The following is a 20,089-nucleotide window of genomic DNA, read 5'->3' as shown; positions in this document are numbered from 1 at the left end:
AGGAATTCTTGTAATTTTCCTAAAAGAATCCTGAAACTAGTTCTCAAAAAAACTCTGTGGATTTTCTTGAAAGAACTTCTGTAGGGTTCTTTCTATAGTAACAAGTGGGGAAAAAGTAGTCAAAAAATACCTGTGAGTCTTTTGGAAAAACAAATATTTGTGGAAATTACAAGAGGTAGAAGCGTTGGAGTTCTCAAGGATTTTTTGAAGCGAATTCTGACGAAATTCCTCTAAGGATCCTTTGAAATGCCACTGAAAGAACTTCTGGAAAACTTGATGGTGGAATCACTTGTGGAATTTCCGCACGGATCTCTAAAAGTATACCGGAAGATATCTCTGTAGAAAAGACTAGAAGATTTTCGGAAGTTGAGAATCAGAATCGGAGAAGAAACTCCTGAAGAACTTGTAAAATAGTCATGTAATAGTCTCTGAAGGTTTCTCTGAAACAAATAGAATTTGAAGTAAAATACACTGCAAGCAGAAAAAATTAGACTTTAGAGATCTTCCGTTAAAAATAGAAACTTGCTATAAAATAGAGACCAAGTCTCTAAAAAGAGACTTAAGACTGGAAAATAAACAACAAAACGCATAATAAGTAGTTAAGCTGTACGATTTCATCAGGAGCGAAACCAGTATGTAGAGGAAGAGGTAAGTAGAAAACCATATTATTTTCTATCATATGTAACCAGCCGCTTTGTGGTCAAAATTTATTTAAGACATGATAATAAATACAATATGAATTTCGATCGAATAAATAATCTATCTACTGCATCCAGCTTGAACAGTTAGCTCGTTCATTTATTCTTATGGTACTTTTGCCGTTGCATGCCTGTTTAGAAGTGTCCAAAAACTGTTGTTTGGCGATGTAGCAATACGCCCACGGTTGATAATGGCGAATCGCACTAATTCGCGGTTGTTCACACCTTTCCAAGTGAACCAACGACGTTGTGGAGTGGAGAGTTTTCTAGCACCCTTGTTTCTTATCATGTGTTTTGCGTTTGTGTACTACGAAATAACCTGTAACTATCGGTTGACTTAGCTTTTGTTTCATACGACTGATCATACGTAAAATAGTAGTGACTTACGTTAGAATGACATCGCTTCGAATACGAGATAACATGTCAACAATGTGAGTTATGTCTCCGGAAAATAATACCACAGCGGATGATATTGCAATACTTTTCCTATCAAAAAACAACAACGATGTAGGTATACAAGAGCGGTGCATATAAAAAGGAGCGGTTTAGGGATCGCGTGCATCGATTAATTCGGAACTACGAAAGTTACGGTTTTACTGGGTTCGTTTTTTTTCATTATCAGATTCTTATAATCACGAAATGTTCAATTTCTCAACAACGATATTGAACAGTTCTGCTGTAGTATGTGGATTTGATACTATTTTTATGTAATTTTACGTCGTGATGCCTAAGCGTTTGTAACGTTGCATATTTGCGTTTACGACTGAGTTTTCTAGCTTGTAATAGTACAACGTGGTTGGTTTGTTGTTGGTAGGTTTACAGTCCAGCCAAGATGATGCGGGGATCCTCGACGGCGGCCTTGATCTTGCGCAGGAAAGTCACAGCCTCACGACCGTCAATCAATCGGTGATCGTAAGTTAGCGCAACGTACATCATCGGTCGCACGACAACCTGTACATAGAGAAGAATACAATATGTTTTAATTGATATTAAAACACCAAACCAAAACTTTTAACTACCTGTCCTTTCACGGCGATGGGCCGTTCGAAGATTCCGTGCATGCCCAGAATGGCACTTTGCGGGGGGTTGATGATGGGTGTGCCAAGTAGTGAGCCGAACACTCCACCGTTCGAGATGGTGAAGGTACCGCCGTCCATGTCTTCCACAGCCAGTGTGCCCTTCTTGGCCTTGTCTGCCAGGCCGGCGATGGCCAGTTCAATGTCCGCAAAGTTCATACCTTCGACATTCCTTAGCACAGGCACGACCAGACCCTTGGGCGACGCCACTGCGACCGAAATATCGACATAGTCGCGATAGATGATTTCCTATAAAATTATTGCACGAAATAAGGTGATGAATCTTTTGAGTAAGTGGTTGGTAAGTAAGTGTTTACTCACGTTTTCTCCGATAACCGCATTCACTACGGGTTGGTCCTGTAATGCGTAGGCAGCTGCTTTGCAGAAGGCAGACATGAAACCCAGCTTCATGCCGTACTTCTTCTGGAAGGCTTCCAAGTGTTGCTTGCGGAAGTCCATGATGAAGCTGAAACGATTGAAAATGAGATTTGGTTCATTAATAATCCAGCAGAGCTGATAGAGTAAGCAAAATGAGAATGGCAACAGGGCAACAGAGACGTTGATGGCCGATTGACAGTGGACCAGATCTTTACTGTACGGCAAATCCTCCAAAAATGTCGTGAATAGCAGTTCCCAACGCATCACCTTTTCATCGATTTCAAGGCGGCATACGACAGTATCGACCGCGTAGAGCTATGGAAAATCATGGACGAGAACAGCTTTCCTGGGAAGCTCACGAGCCTGATACGAGCGACGATGGAAGGTGTGCAAAATTGTATGAAGGTTTCAGGCGAACACTCCAGTTCGTTTGGATCCCACCGAGGTCTACGACAAGGTGATGGACTTTCGTGCCTGTTGTTCAATATTGCGCTAGAAGGTGTTATGCGGAGAGCCGGGCTTAACAGCCGGGGTACGATTTTATCGAGATCCAGTCAATTTGTTTGCTTCGCGGATGATATGGACATTGTCGGCCGAACATTTGAAAAGGTGACAGACCTGTACGCCCGCCTGAAACGCGAGGCAGCAAAAATTGGACTGGTGGTGAATGCGACCAAGACAAAGTTAATGCATGCTAGCTGGTGGGGCCGAGCGCGACAGGGATCACCTAGGTAGCAGTGTTACGATAGATGGGGATACGTTCGAGGTGGTCGACAAGTTCGTCTACCTTGGATCCTTGCTGACGGCTGACAATAAAGTTATCCGTGAAATACGGAGGCGCATCATCAGTGGAAGTCGGGCCTACTATGGCCTCCACAAGAAGCTGTGGTCAAAAAAGATTAACATCCGCACCAAATATACCATGTACAAAACGCTCATTAGGCCGGTAGTCCTTCAAGGGCATGAAAAGTGGAATGCTCGAGGAGGATCTGCTAGTACTTGGAGTCTCCGAACGTCGGGTGCTTAGGACGATTTTTGACGGTTTGTGGCGGCGAAGGATGAACCACGAGCTCGCCCAACTCTACGGCGAACCCACTATCCAGAAGGTGGCCAAAGCTACAAGGATATGATGGGCAGGGCATGTTGCAAGAATGCCGGACAGCAACCCTGCAAAGATGGTGTTCGCTTCGGATCCGCTTGGTACAGGAAGGCGCGGAGCGCAGCGAGCTAGGTGAGCGGATCAAGTGCGTATCGATTTGGCAAGCGTGGGACAGAAAGAGGATGAAGAGATGCGGCCACGAACCGAGTTTTGTGGCGTGAAATTGTTGATCTACTGTTATCTGTTTAGATGTTAACTAAATAAATGAATGTGAAGAATTACAGAAATCTATCTACCGTGAAGGCCCCTAACTCTGCGCAGCTCCTAACTCTGCGCACTTTCACCAAAATCCATTAAAATCTGGTAAAATATTTTAATTTTCGTTCAATATTGCTACAATAGTAATCAAAAAGTACACGAAAAATTTTCTCGACAATTTTACGTTTACTACTTTAATAAAAAATAAAATGGCTTTGAAAAGTTTGAAAAACGTCCAAATTGACTGCCCGTTAACAAAAATGCTAAGGGAGTACCTCATCACTTAAGTCATTTGAATCAAATTAAAAAGAATATATTTCAGATTTTTAGTACGTAGACACAAGTTCATTTATCAAACAATCATAACTGGTAAAGTGCAACTTATTTTCTTTTTATTTTCTTATTCTTCTTAAGTGCGCATAGTAAGGAACCATTTTTCAACTATGTTCCTTACTATGCGCAGCAGTTATAAAATGTTATTTTCAACATACAATCAACCCTGTATAAGTCGATATTGAAGGAAATCATCGACTTATTGGACCATCGAGATATGGAATAGAAATGCTTTGGAAAATTGTTTGAGGGGACTATCTTGGTAAGGGAAGATTAAAAAATGACGTCGATATTTTTTGGGATTTCTACACTCAACAATCTCTCTCCCCTGTCGCACTTTTTACAGTACCTAATGCATGCATTATCACATTTTTGTAGACTCCTCCTTCACCGAATGATGTACGTAATTTTTGAAAGCTCCCTAACCTAAAGTAATTTTGATGTTTTGTTTAGTTTCATGAGTCAAGTAATGGAACATCAACCCAGGAGGTTTAATCGTATTTGCAATATAGAAACGCCAATAAAATACTGTTATTGATTTGCAATAGAAATTGTTCATTAATTACGTCACGCTTATACAGAGCGGCTATACTTCTTGATTGAGTGATAAACAATACATGAAGAATACGAAAAATTCATACAAATAACTTAGATGGATCGATATACCCTCTCAAATAACATTCACATTTAGCAAGCCAGAGGCTCTTACTTATTTTTCTTTTCAAACCCGGACCTGACCCGAATCCGAGACAATAATTTAATACCAAATTCAAACCCGATCCGAACCAAAGAAAATTTCGTCTTTTATATTTTCTAGTGTAAATTCATAAACAGTCAAAGCTAGTCCAAAATTAAAAAAAGGTTTGTACCATTTTTATATTTTGGGTCAGATTTTAGGAAACTAAGTTAATAACATATTTTGCAAATCATATGATGATTCCGATTATTTTGAGAGTTACATTTAATTGCATTCAATAACAGTAACTATCACGGTTTGAATTATGGATGAAATTCACTTCACTTAGTAACATTCTATGTTAAAGACATGCCACGTTCCACTGGGGACGTAAAGCCGTATAAAGCAAGAAAATAAAGAACAATTCGGAGTTCAAATGTTAGTAATGCTTTTAGTAAAATACTTCATCCGTTATAAAGAATTTTTCGAGTGCGCAGAGTTAGGAACCTTAATGCGCAGACTAAGGAGCATTGCAAAAATGAGTGCGCAGAGTTAGGAACATGTACACTCTTGAGAAGATTAAAACATTTGCAATGAAAATCATTACTTAGTGAAGCTTTTATATTTTTTTCTTACACATAAGATCAATAGGTATCTGCTCCCAAAAGTTCAGAGTACTGTGTTTTGTTTTCAATTAATTACAGCTGATTGAAATTTGAAAGGCCTTAAGTGCGCAGAGTATGGGGCCTTCACGGTATATTGTTTAGAGTTACAGATCCCTAAAGTTGAAGAATGTTGAAATAGAGTCAAATGAAGTCCCATATGATGATTTGTATGGAATAAGCGTACGAGGGCAGAGGGGGTGGTTTTAAGATAATTCATAAACAGCCTCCACTAGTATGCAAGATCGAAATTTCGTATCAATATTATATATTATATTATATTATATTATATAATAGGTGCGGCAGACTGTGCAACGTAGCCTTGGATTCTCATATAAGAGCTTTTATTAGCTATAATTACATATTGCGATACTCTTCTCATGCTACTGAGTGACTTCTAATCATCTGCGTGTGCTATCTTATCTTACTAATATTGGCGAAAGCAATTTCAATTAGAAAAGAGCTCTAACAACCAAGCCAAGCCTCCACTCGCGTAAACAACAAGATTAGAAAGAGTGTCTATCGCACGTCTCCCCATTTAATCTCGACATTCCACCCATAAGCCCATAACATGTGACATCAGCTTACGAGTCTACACGACGCGATAGTGATGTGTTGTACGTATACTAATCAAACTAAATCAGCGAACCAAACATCCAAACACCCGTTCAAGTTCAGGGCCATGAATGCCAAACGAGCAGTGCTGGTGGAGCCCCAATCATCAGCCTTGCTCTGTGCATGCTGCCCCATAGCGCCTAAACCTGTATTGATGATTTCACTTTCAACCGAGAAGGCACCACGTGACATCATCATCGACGCTGTTGCAACAATGCTGACGCAAACACGACGCGTGAATGGTTAAGCGTGTGGGCAGCGCTTGCAGCGGTCGGTCCCGTAAGCTTAAGCGGCGTAGAGCTCTGCTGAACAGTTATTATTTCTGGGAAAAAGCAACACCTACAGTACGCGAGTATTACGCATGTCTTTATCTATTTGACGCATGATTTACGACTCAGTGTGAATATTGGTGACGTACCTATTGAGAAAAAGTTGTGATGGTCATGCGCATTGGATCTGACCACTTTTTGAAAAAAGGTCATTGATTTTCAAGTTCACACTGACTGGCATCCTAAAAAAATCTATGGCCCAATTTTTTTTTCTAACTTGGGACAGAGTAGGAATGTTAGTGTGTAGTGATTGTGCTTCTATAGAGAGACCGAGAGTATCTCTCCATCTCCTCAATCACCGCGAGAAAGGTGGTTTAGTGAGGGAGGAAAAAGATCTGGGCGTTACCTTTGGTCGATGATGCGACCAATGGATAAAGAGGAAAAATACTATTTTTACTTAAAACTAGTTGAGCATTTTTGTCTCAATAATCTTAACTCAATGCGCTAAATCAATCCCGGTAGCTTAGAGCAGCTTCACAATACACTCCCTATTTTTTTAATCTTTTGTATCTTGTAAAGAGTACATAAATGCAAAACCCATTTCATGCAACTTTTACCAGAGAATCCCTTTAGGATACCCGACCAGTCCAGATACGGGTGTGGACTTGAAAATCCGAGAACTGGGGACAAGCCTAAGCGCATCATAAAACGCCGTGGTCACGTGTAGTCTGTATCTCTTAAATCGGATAAGTTCAAAATGTTTTTTCTTCGGAAAACTGTTCTACTCCCAAAGCTATCAAGAACATCAAACAAAAATATTACGAGAATCCATTATCAGAAATAAACATGATTGAAAAACAGGACTGAGGATCACTGAACCCAATATGACTCACCTCATATCGATTTCGTTGAACGTGGTCAGCATGGCGTTGGTGTTTTGGGCTTCCTTTAGTCGGGACGCGATCTTCAGCCGCATGCGGGTCATCTTGACGCGCTGCTCGGTTCTGGTGCCGGTGATTTCCTTGGTGTAATCGGCCGGAGGCAGTTTGACCGTGGCGGCGTCGATGGCTTGTGCGTGACGCATGGCAGCAACAGGCATTTTGGTAATGGGACCAGTCGGTTTCGGTGGCGGAGGTGGAGGAGCGGCAGCCGCGGCCGGTGGTGGCGGTGGAGGTGCAGCAGCTGCTGCAGCGGCTACCGGTGGTGGTGGCGGTGGTGGTGGTGCTGCTGCAGCAGGTGCCGCAGCTTCGGCCTTCGGTGCACTAGCTGCCGGAGCTTCTCCGGTGATTTTCAGCTTGAACAACTGCTGGCCGGCCTTAACGGTGTCACCGTCGGCCACGTAGATCTCCTCGATGATACCGTGGGCTGGGGCCGGTACTCCCACCGTGGTCTTGTCGGTTTCGATTTCCATGACCACTTCGTCGGCGGCTACAGCATCACCGACCTTCTTTTCGAACTTGACGTCACCTTCCGATACGGAATCGGCGAACGGGGGCACCTTGACGACCTCCGAGTTCAGCAACCGGGAGGAGGTGAAGATGCTGCGTTCGGTTTGCAGCCATCGGGAGGCAGCGTTAGAGGCGGCTGTCGAGCTGAAAGAAAGGGAATGGGATTAATTTAAATGTTAGATGTGGAATGTTGTATAGCAAAAATATTGCAAAATTAAACAAATGGATGTGATAAGTAATTTATAAGTTTTACGCCATGTCTAAATCATTTAATTCAACATGCTGTCTTACCGCTGAAAAGCGTTTACAAAGTAAAGCATTCAATACCATATATTTGACCATTTTTTCATATCGGTTAAAGTAAGGAAGCTAATTTATGTTTTAGAAATTTTGAAGGTAAAAAAAGGTTTCCATTCTAAACGCATAGAGGAAAGAACTCTTAAAGATCACGATCTTCCGTTCTGATTCGAATTCCGGACAGCTTCAAATTCCGGACACTCAACTTTGTATGGGAAAGGTTTCAATTGAAATGTTTCAAAATTTGCCCTTCAAAAGTTCCCAATTTGAAGATTCGTTTTAATATGATTTTTCCATAGCAATCCATGAAAATTTACAATGCTTAACTAGTTTTGACGTTCTTCTAATGGCTGGTAGTGTTTATTTTACGATTCAACTTTTCCAACTTTGCTTTTTACGAGCTGTCCGGAATTTGAATCATAGCGTCCGGAATAAGGAGCAAAAGTGAGGTGGTGTCCGGAATAAGAATCGTGAAGAGGACACACCTTTCTTTTTATTTAAATTTATTAAAGATGTGAAATTCAAATCTTCAACTAACATTCGAAAGGTAAGTGTCCTGATAGCATGATAACGCTGAGGAATCGTATACATTGATTTAGTTTTTATGCTTTTAGGTGGCTCACACTTCAAAGAGGCCTTAAGTGTCCGTAATATGAATCAAAACGGTACTTTGGGAAAATTTAATTGATGTTTAAAGAGATCAAGAATGAAAAAATACTTGATGATTAGATTGTATTTTGGGCAGCTTTATTCTCTTCGTTATATGTGGTTTTTTAAAAGGTATTGGGCTCAAAATTTGCAATAATAATCAAATGTCTTATTGTTTCAATGTAGGACAATCCAGCTTTATTGCATGCTTGGTGATATTCTCACAACAGCCATTCAGAATGGTTCGACGGATGTAGATAAAAGATCATTATAGGAGGTGAACCAGCGTTCGGCTGAAAGCCTTTTAAATAAAGACAAAAAAAAAAAGATCATTATGATAAAATTATGCGACGGCATGTTAGCAATATCAGAATGACTATTGTATTTGCAATTCTTAATTGCGATAGTTAAGCTAAGCGTCGGTTATTGTATATAACTTTTTAGATGAGCAGAAGTAAAGCACGAAGACGAAGTAATGACCTTCCATCCCATCTTCAAGTACTCCCCACAAGCACAACACTTCATTCTGGCACTTTAGAACGTCCATGTTGTAACTTGTTCACACAAGAACTCTGCCTCGACCGAGTTAACAGAACGCGCCCATACCCCTTTCTGAACCGAAGGACAGGGATTAATTTTCACTCGATGTGTTTTGCAACAAAATTATCAGCATACTTTCTGCATGTAAGACTTGCGCTTTTCTGAATCAATATTACTTTTGGTGACTGAGTTTTATCACTTTGAAATTGCAAGCTGCAAAATCAACATGGCTGTCAAAACGAATGACGGGCTACTTAGCAATAAAAGATTCCTGGTGTGAATGAGTTCTCATAAAATTTTTAGATGGTAGGACTAATCGGTGTGGACTGTGGAAAACTTATGAAAGTGAATATTGAGCGCTTTTTTACGCAAGAAAAGTACTATTTGGCTATCGAGAAATTAAAGTTCTGAAATTTTGCTTCAACCCGCTACTTAAAGCTTTGCATGGAAATCAGCACGTTTCACTTTCGAAGCAAGGAAAGTATTATCAATTTTTAAGTTTCATGGCAAGCAGCCGTGCGCTATATTGTTGCGACCTTAGTCTACTTTAGCGAACGACCGAAACCATCAACGCCAACTTCCTCGCATTTGTGATAGAAGAAGAAAAGTCCTCCCTGATCGTAATATTATGTCTATTCCCACAAACTTCATAGACGAATATTAAATTCTAACTTTATTAGTAACGATGGATGGCACTAGATTCCACACGAAGTTACGAATAACGAATAACCTGTTTTTCGTCCCTATTCACATTAGCAGTACTGCTAGTCAAAGACAAATTAAATCAGTTTTCTTGATTATTAATGAAAATTATCCATCCAGGCTTAGATGGTCTTTTGTGTTATTGGAGCATAATACTTCACTCCTTCTATCATTGGCGAATCAATAAAGCTTTCTGAAAGCGTGCACTTAAAATAAATAGGAATTGGCTTGTTTAGGGGTATCAATTTTCTTACATATTCCGAATCTACGCTAAAAATTGAACTAGAATCCAAAGTTTCACAATTTTCCGTTACCTGGAACTATTTTTAAAACACGTTTGAAATTAGTATGGAAATCACTTTTGAATCACCCCTCTGCAAATTTTACTTCGGGACGAACTGTCATTGTGTAAATTGAAACGTCATTGAGTCAACGGATTGAAATTTTTGTTAATCATTTATAATATCAACATTGAGATATTGGAGTGCAATAAATTCGTGTTATACTTAGAATGATTTGCTCTTTCGATCAAGCTGCAACAAACTGTGAATTTGTCTTCACTAAACAACCCAATTAGAGCAAATAATAGAGGTGAAAATAAGGAATAAAGTATGAATTTTTTTGGAAACACTTTTTGGTTTTGGTATGTTTCCACGTTCGTCAACAACAATAATTTGCTCCACCACGAAGGTTGCTGTGATACAACTATAAAAAAATATAGTGTTGGCAAGGAATGTTACATCACCTTGGTTTGGGTCCCCTCACATTGCTCGATTCTGGGCAATGAGAAAGCGCGGACGCACTCGCCAAGGTGGGCGCTATGGAAGGTGATATTTATGATCGACAAATCCTTGCTCAGTTGGCAGCAAAAATGAGATAAAGGGGATTTGGGCAGGTGGTTACATTCCATTCTCCCGCAGGTGTCAAAGAAGTCGTGGTTTAAAGGGATGAATATGAGTCGCGATTTTATCAAGATAATGTGTCGGCTGATGTCCAACCACTATTCGTTAAGCTCGCATCTCTATCGAACAGGGCTCACAGATAATAATTGATGTGGTTGTGGAGCTGGTTACCAAGACATCAACCATGTTGTCTGGTACTGTCCCGAATACGGAATTGCCAGATCAAATCTATGTACATCTCTCAGGGCCCGAGGAAAAACAGACAAGGAATACATTAGAGATGTGTTCGGTAGACTGAACTTTGACTACATGTTACTTTTTTTCAAGTTTTTGAAGCAAATCGACGTTTTTGTTTGATAATATGCTTTTTTGTTCCGCTTGTCCACCTCGTATACACTTTCCCGTTTTTTTGGATGTCCACTTTGTTTCCCTCGAAACCCGTTTGTTTGTACCGTTATAGGTTATCGTAATGTCCACTCTGCGTTGATCAGCACCAATAACGCTACTACAATATGCTGCTGTTGAAGATCAACGAGTAAAGACAAAATTCCCATCCCTTACAAAATGATTGTACTCCTTAACCTCGACCAAACCGCGAGTTTTACGGTATTTCAAAACTAACCTAGCTAATAAGAAGCATATATGATTTTGTCAAATAAATCAATAGAATCCGGCTCCTTAATGCCTAAGAACGCTTGAGCCTGTTAAATAAATGATAAGATAAAAAAAAGAAATGTCAGAAAGCGATGATTCAAATATGGTCAATCCACAACCCGCAGTGCTTGCATCGTTTTTGTTCGCGTTTGACGTTTACGTCATCTGTTGGCCCATTACAGCCAAACACAGCGATTTTAACATTGGGCGTACATTTGTTCTAAGTGTTACGTCTCTTTGTCTGTGATTTAAGCATTCCTCTATTGCACGATAAGTTTTTTGTATACTTATGTAAAAGTAATCAAAAGAACCTTACAAGAAAGGGATTTCCGTTCGTCTGTAAACAAAATCTATGTTATTTGTCGAAATAATGTTAAATATATCAAAATATTAATAATTGTTTAATCTAGTTTTACCATTCTAGTGTTGCCCAACACAGAAAAACTTTTATGAAAAATGTAAAATAAGGTACCGTGGGGCAAGTGGGTAATGGAATTCGCATAGTTGAGATTCTTCAAATTTTAGAGACTTTTAATTGAAACAAATGAGGTCGTGTATATTTTTTAGCTTGACTCCCACCAAATATAAGCAGCATGCTGAAATTAATTTTAATGAAAAATTAAAGAAAAAAATACACAAAAAGTTTTTGAAAAATGTCTCCTTATTTTTCACTTGCTCCAAAAGTGGGGCAAGTGAAAAGTTTACCGTTTTGAACAATAATTTCAAAAACAAACAGTTATATTCACGATTTCTATTGGCTTTAACATTTGTTAAGGCTTCCCAATGAACAATAACATAAGTAACATGTAAACAAAGAAAATGTTATTCTTTTCACTTGAATTTTCTTCTGTTCAGTTATGTTAGTTGAAATGATTCGACAACATTATAACTGCAACATTTCCAATGCTAGTTCTTACATTATAGGACAATTGCATTTCTGCTCTGTAGAATTTCCACCGCTCGTTATTTGTTTTTGAGAAAGTCGAATATGACGTCGGATAACTTTTCGGGAGAAATCGAACGGAATCCTTCAATAACGTATTTAGAATCTTTTTTATGTGGATAGACCTATACCCCATTTTTATGTTTTGAACTAGCTTACATAGACATTCCACGAGATTTCCGTGTGTTCTCTAATATTGCAACTTTTGAGTCATCGTCTTCCTTTTAATTGGCTGCCCGAAGTAGACATATTAATATTGGAATGTTTGGCAACATCTTTTAGAGAAGTTCTATGATTTCTAATAGCTTTTAACGCTTAAGTATAGTGTTTCTTGAATTATCAGCACGTTATGTTTTTCTATGATAATTGCGAACCATGTTTACTTATGGCTACTTAAGTACGAAAACTCAAATTCAATCTCTAATGATAAACTTTTCACTTGCCCCACCTGATAAGAAAATTGATGGTGTTTAAATTTAGTTATTTTTAGGTCTACGTCGAATTAATTCTAAAACTTTTTTTATTGCAGTTTGAAACTGCCACAGAGGGCAACTAAGAAGTGGTACAGGAAATTGTTTTCCGTTACTTTTTTCCACTGAAAATATTAAAATAAGATTGTACGTCGCCAACTTGTTACGGAGTAACAGTTGACAGGTTAACAATTTCTCGCTCTATTATGCAAAAATGGCTGAAAAATCTCAGAAATCTCTTACCTATCGTAATGTTCTGAATTGCCTCAAAGGTTTACGCTTGAGTTTAAAACGTTAATTCACATATTCAGTAAAATATATCAATTGTTTTCACTTACCCCATTTACCCACTTACCCCGCGGTACCTTACTAATAAGTTTCAAATGTAATCAAATAAACATTTCATTTCAAATACATTACTATACTGCCCATATTCGCATAAATGTCCCATTTTCTATGGGATTTCCTATACACATGGGACCCTTATGCGAATATGGGCAGTATACGTGGCGCAAAAAAATCTCGCGTCAAAAATCTAAAAAAAATGCCAGTAGATCTTCGCAGTTACTTCAAATCATTTTGGTGTCTTCTGCGCGATTATTCCTTGGACAATCAGGAGATTTTCAAGAGAGTCGTCGCAATAAATAATCGCACAATACACAGTATGATCGCTACTCATTTGCTACAGTGTTTCATGAATGGAACTCAAAACCTTTGACAGGTTGCCAACGTTGAAAACGTGATCCCAGTGATGTCGAACCTGATCTTGATGATCACATCATGTAAACAAACGCGGACAACTATGAGGCTGTCCATAAATCACGTGGCCATTTGAGGTGGAAGGAGGTAAGTATGGACAAAGACAACGGTCCATGTAAATTTGAAAACGATTGTACACGCAGCAAACTGGACTATCGAATTTCATACATTTTGCCTTATGAAAGGTGGAACGATTATTGCAATACGATCGCTTTATGTATCGTTTTAGCATCACTCCACATCAAGGCGTCGATAGGCGTGTGGTGTACGCTCGGATCTATCGATCGCAAGGTTCTTGGTTCGATTCCAGGTTGCCGCGAAAATGTTTTTTGTTTTCAAATTCTGGTTTCATAAGGCATATTTATGAATTTCAATCCGATTTCTTGTGGCGAATTTTCATAAGGGATTCCTATGTTTATCGATAGTCCATTTGCCTGAGTGTATGGTCCAAAGACCGCGTCTCTCTTCGGAGGTCGGAAATTATAAAAAAATAATCACGTGTTTTATGGACAGTCCCCATCTGTTCTTGATCGGCTTATCACGTTCGCATCAAATACGCTTCAGCATTAAAAATAGCTGTTTCGATTCTAAAAATAAACCGTAAATAAACGCAAAACACAGGCGACAAAGACAAAACAATAACATCCATTTTCTTACTCACCTTTGGATCGGTGCGCTTTCGGCGGCTGTCGTCCGGACTAATCTCTGCAGGGCAGCGCGCCCCTGGTGATAGGAACGCAAACCATTGTTGGTAACCTGCAACAAAGTTGAAAAGAAAGTAAAAAGAAAATCAGATTGCGATGACTGACAGTCAAACGTCTCGCGACCCTCGCGACGACGAGTTTCCCACCGCGACCCACGGCAAACTTGTTAGGGTAAGGGACCTAATTACTGACCCTTTGATTGTTTTCGAGCCATTGTTAACAATGTTAATTTAAATTGTGAACGAATTCATTGAAACATAATATATTATTGAGTTCTTTCAATACTAAAAGACATACTAAAGGCTTTTATACCTTGAATTCATTATATTTCAGCATACTTCGCTTCCAAACTGCACATTAATGCGAAGTAAGCTTTTTTATATGATAAAAAAATTTGAATAAAAACAAGTCGCTACATAAGTGTTGGGGAGATTTTTCGGGACCTCTTAACAGAGAAGCACGATGGTTTTCAGTGCAGAATTCTTTAAGCTGTAAGGGGCTGTCCATTAATTGCGTAAGACAATTTTAGCGGTTTTTCAACCCCCCCCCCTCCCCCCATGGTAAGATTTTTTGTATGAAAACCAATAATAATTTGTATGGTGCGTAAGAAATCTTCAACCCCCCCTCCCCCCATAAACCCTTACGTAATTAATGGACCACCCCTAAAGTGTTTATTTTTAAGTTTAACTCACAGGCAATAAATTTATGTTTACTTACAACTGGTCGCCTTAATTCCCCAACAAACTTGATTTCGATGCGTAACTAGAGGATCCCTAATGGAGTATTTAATTCAGTTTCCATAGATCAAAATTAATAAATCGGAAGTAACTTACAGCCAAAGCACAATGGGTGTTTCAGAAATCGGATCTGAGGACAATATCTGAGACGTAGTGCTCTTAATAACCTATACTAGAACAAATATAGCTAAGTTTCAGGATTTAACGGTCTATCGTACTGCATATCATACTTATAGCGCAAGGTACCGTAACAAATTCAGGGAATAACTGACACAATCTAAATACTTTTGTTATAACTAGTAAGTTTTAATTAATTAGGAAGAATGAATTCACTTTATACTTGGCATCTACCATGACTTGTGAAATATATGTGGGTTTTGACGTTCGTTGGTCTCCCTGACGTTTCTTACGCATCGGTCCATATCACCCGTTGCGTGCATAGTCTCGTCGAAGGGTATCGCGTATCCATTCAATTCAAATCAGTGCTGCCAACGGTGGCAACAATAAGGACTCCATCGATTTTTCTTCATCGATCTTCTCTTTTACAAATAGCTGCGCCAAAATAACTATTAAAATAATAAATAAACAGATTACGATACAAGATTCGGCAATTCCTTATCGTACAACACTAAAAGGGTTTAAAAAGTGAATCGGTTTTCTGCAATAATGTGAAGAGAGCAACGATGAAGAGAAATCGATTATTGCAAGTTGTTGACTGTTTAACGAGAAACTTGCGACGATCGACGCGCCACCATAACTCACATAACGATGGGTATTAGAACTAAGTTGGAGGTGATGTTTTCGCATTTTGGAGGTTAAAATCACCTCTAAACACTAGCGATTTTGCGGTGGGATGTTGACGTTTGATCACGAATAGTCAATGCGCATCGTACCTTCGTGCTGTGCGTACACAAATTCTTTCTGCTCTTGGATGTTTTTAAAACTACCTAAGGTAATACAACAGTACTTCTCAGTGTGACAAAAACAGTCATTTTTAGCGCATAAAAACAAATATTCCATGAAGCGATTCTTAATCCACCTTAATCCTATTAGCTCTACTTTCAATTATTTTCGAGCCGACTGGAATACATATAAAACATATATCGATAGTAATCTTGATGTTAATTTTTTTTTACAAACAAAACTTGATATTGACAATGCTCTTTGACATATTCCATTGTTGAAGCCAGGGGCATTGCAAAACCAAAATGTGAATTTGAATCCGAGGTTATAGACGATGCTCTTAATCTCTTAATCCGTCTTAAAAACGTGAGCAGAAGTTAATTTCAACGCACTCGCGATCCTACTATGAAAATTATATGGCAGGATTTGCAGAAAGAAATTAAAAAACGTTTTTCACAATTAAAAAAACAAAATTTCTAAATTGGACCCTGACTCTAAGCCCTTTTGAAAATTACCGAAAATTTTGAAAAAATCTCAGAAGCCAATTCCGGCCTTGAAAGAGGACAACAAATTATTACTAACTAAACGAAAACGGTCAAAAGCTTGCTATGTAGTTTGAAAGTGCGCACAATTTTAATTTATAACTTTATAACAATTTAAAATCAAGTTACATACGGAGGACTTCGAAAATATTCTCAATCTAGAGATTCCATTTTTGCCAATGATTGTATTCCATTTTTGCCAATGATTGTATTCCGCTATTGACTGTTTAACGATAAACTTGCGACGATCGACGCGCCATCATATTTCATATAACGGAGGTTATTAGAACTAACTTGGAGTTTATTTGCCAATTTGGAGATAAAAATCACCTCCAAACACTAGCGATTTTGCGGTGGGATGTTGACGTTTGATCACGAATAGACATTCGGCCACTCATCAACTTTTGCGTGTGACAAATTTGATTCGTTCTAACAAATCTGAAGGTTATTCAACTGGTCTTGCTCTTATAGACATTCAACAGTATTTGGCGTAAAGGCTTGATTGTACCATGAAAAAAAAAAAATTTTCCAACATACATACATAATCCAAAGTTATCTGTCAAATCGTACACCTCAGGTTAATAGGGCGATATTCAAAACTGAAAAGGCAATTCGTGATCAAACGTCAACATCCCACCGCAAAATCGCTAGTGTTTAGAGGTGATTTTAACCTCCAAATTGCCAAATAACCTCCAAAACATCACCTCCAAGTTAGTTCTAATAACCTCCGCTATATGGAATATGGTGGCGCGTCGATCGTCGCAAGTTGATCGTTAAACAGTCAATAGATGGCTCTTTTTCAATGGTAGTAAAAACGAAATTCTGAAGCAAAGAAAGCACCACGGAAGATGAACTAAACACAAAAAGTTATGTTTACACTTTACACAAAAAGTTATGTTTACAATTTACGATTTTCGTTATTTTCCATACGTTTTGACAGCTCTCCGACTACCATTCTTCCATGCGCTTGTGTTGAAAGTTTGAGAAATTTGAGAATCCAGCGTAGCGCGATCAGTGAGAGGAATACAAACATCAGTGTCGCCGCTCGGCGGCCGGTAAGAGCAAATGAGGGTCCTGTTTTGTAAATTGAGCAGATTCATGTGACTCGTCTGTATTCATTGTCGATCAAAGCAAACATGCATATTTCAGATGTCACCCTTCGACTCCCATATTAATCCAGTCACATAGAGTGACAACTGTCGAAAAACTCGAGTGACAGAGCTGAGTCGAGCGAATTTTTCGGTCGACAGTGACTCCAGTCGAGTCGATTTGATCGACTCGACTTATAAAATAGACTTCTGAATGTTCGAAAGGTAGTTGTCTGCAATTTTTGCCGCTGGCGCCAACTGTTAGTGGTTATGAACGAAATAAACAGTCGTTACCCTATTGACTGTTTAACGATAAACTTGCGACGATCGACGCGCCACCATATTTCATATAACGGAGGGTATTAGAACCAACTTGGGGGTGATGATTTGGAGGTTATTTGGCAATTTGGAGGTTAAAATCACCTCCAAACACTAGCGATTTAGCGGTGGGATGTTGACGTTTGATGACGAATTATTAGAACTCCAAGTCAGAAAAAAATCCTGTAAGAGCTGGTGTTCCTCAAGACGGCATTTTGGGGCCAATGACACAGGCCTCTCAACCAAAGCAAGAAGCCTGCGTGTCATCTATAGTAGATTGCAAAAAAGTTTGAATATTTTTTCTTCATACTTGCAAAACTGGAAGATATCCCATAATGCTTCCAAAACTCAACTAATAATATTCCCACATAAACCAAAAGCTCATAATTGACGTTTAACGATTTGGAAGTAAACATCACCTCCAAACACTAACGATTTTGCGGTGGGATGTTGACGTTCGATCACGAATTTGAAACCTCCAAGTAGACATGTAGTCACGATCAGAGGGGTTCCAAAAAATTGGATGAAGTTAAGTATCTAGGGTTCAAGCTAGATAAATTAAATCTATATGTTTCTATTATTCCAAAGATGGAAGTATATATAAATGGAAACAGTTTGTTCACAGACAAACAGACGTAACACTTAGAACAAATCTCGATCAAAATCATAGTCACGGGGACATGTACGCCCAATGCTAAAATCAGCGTGTTTGGCCGACGGGCCAACAGATGGCGGTAGTGTGTAAACGTCAAACACGAACACAAACGAAGCAAGCGCTGCGGGTGGCGGATTGGCCACCTAACATATTTTTGAATCGACCGTTAAAAAGGTGGTCGATGGACAATGATGAGAGTGTGACGTCTGTTTGTCTGTGGTTTGTTTATGGTTGTCGAACAATGGATCATTGAATGTAACTCTTTCGGAACTCACCGCATCAAAACAAAGGCGCTACCCTACACGGAGCCGCAAATCAACCCAACTTTGACTTTTTTTGACGCAATTCGGCTCTTCCGTGGGATAACCCAAATTTGGGTTAACTGATATATACCTATCATTAGGTTGTTTTCATTTGACAGCGGCTCCGTGATGGGTTAAAACAACTTAACGTTAGGTAAACTCGCAAGAACCCAAATTTGGCTAATTCCATTGAACTTCGACGCTGGGTCGGTGCATCTCTCTCTGTTTTTGACAACATTGCTGTTGCGAGAGAAGCAAAACAACCCAACCGTGGGTAAAAACTAAATGCAGTTTACCCAAATTTGAGTAAAAAGAACTTATTTTTTGGATATTCTGATTTCTCCGTGTATATGGAATTTAACATTGTGACAGCATTGCTGTTCTGTCAAACGCATAAGTCTACGGTGTCGAAATCTGTGCGTTTAATAGCGGCAGTTTTGGTTATTATAATGATCGATTGATAACACCTATGACGTTGATTATCAAGTATTTTCAATTGAATATAACATAATATATCATAGACGCCATTTACGGATATGAAATTGAATCACTGAAAGCCCTAATGAGAAATCAATGTTAAAAATTAAATCTATCCGTTTTTGGTCGAAATATAGTCCTTTTACCCTACTCCCCTCCGACGATTTATGATTCAACCAAGATTAATCGATTTGCATCGGTATTTTGCTTGCCATATCGATTGCGAAACAATTTCTGACACGTCCCACTGATGCAAACCAACAGATTGAATTGAGCTTTTCTCAAAGAAACTTCTGTCCGGCTTCGGAGCCATTTCGCAAATATTTCCAACCGGGATTACATAATACGCGAAAGACCTTCAAGATAATGGTCTGGGCGAATTTTCTCATTAAGCTAACCATCCCAATCGCTCCCTTTCCAGCCCTTGTGACCACCTACCTGCTGTGAGCCCGCTTCCAGGGAACGAAGGCCACCGCTGATACGAAGTGCGGTTCGCGGAAGATTACGCGACGAGATTGACAGCAATCCAGCCATCGCGCCGAAAGTTCCTTATGGGAAAATTAGCTCGGCAACTCTATGGTCTATCACACTCAACACTCACTGGATCCTCCTGCGATTTTCGACAGCGACTCTGCGTTCGGAGAAGGTGGAAAATAATGGTTAAATAACGCCAGCTAGAATCGTATTCGGATTGCGGAGCACAGATGACCACACCGACGAGGTCAGAGTCTTTTCTTCTGCTACACGCACTCAAACTCACTTTTGCACTTCTTCGCACTCGCTGCTCCCGTCGTCTGGGCTGGCTGGCTGATCTGTCACTCTGCGGTACTCGTGATCAAACGTCAACATCCCACCGCAAAATCGCTAGTGTTTGGAGGTGATTTTAACCTCCAAATTGCGAAATCATCACCTCCAAGTTAGTTGTAATACCCACCG

At 39.3% G+C, this 20,089-nt stretch overlaps 1 protein-coding gene across 3 annotated transcripts; it reads right to left on the bottom strand.

Annotated features, from left to right (window-relative positions):
- Window positions 1–668: 668 nt before the first annotated feature.
- Window positions 669–19,999, bottom strand: LOC5575986 (dihydrolipoyllysine-residue succinyltransferase component of 2-oxoglutarate dehydrogenase complex, mitochondrial). 3 transcript variants are annotated; one of them, XR_002498583.1, is made up of 8 exons: window positions 19,914–19,999; window positions 19,592–19,784; window positions 14,089–14,183; window positions 6,958–7,656; window positions 2,096–2,240; window positions 1,718–2,023; window positions 1,086–1,649; window positions 669–1,023 (listed from the first exon to the last, which is right to left on the bottom strand). XR_002498583.1 is itself a non-coding variant. In XM_011495358.2 (7 exons), the coding sequence occupies exons 2-7, from the start codon at window positions 19,685–19,687 to the stop codon at window positions 1,515–1,517; spliced, it is 1,476 nt and encodes a 491-aa protein (XP_011493660.2). In that variant the 5' UTR covers window positions 19,688–19,784; window positions 19,914–19,999; the 3' UTR covers window positions 669–1,514. The 3 variants fall into 3 exon arrangements, 2 of the variants coding, with proteins under 2 accessions (XP_011493660.2, XP_001655940.2); XM_011495358.2 differs by having other exon boundaries at window positions 669–1,649; XM_001655890.2 differs by having other exon boundaries at window positions 669–1,649; window positions 19,592–19,927.
- Window positions 20,000–20,089: the final 90 nt, after the last annotated feature.

This window comes from Aedes aegypti, chromosome 1 (assembly GCF_002204515.2).
Source record: "Aedes aegypti strain LVP_AGWG chromosome 1, AaegL5.0 Primary Assembly, whole genome shotgun sequence".
In the NCBI taxonomy this organism is placed as follows: domain Eukaryota; kingdom Metazoa; phylum Arthropoda; class Insecta; order Diptera; family Culicidae; genus Aedes; species Aedes aegypti.
The sequence above is the reverse complement of the archived record's forward strand: the minus strand, read 5'-3'. Positions and strand labels throughout refer to the sequence as shown.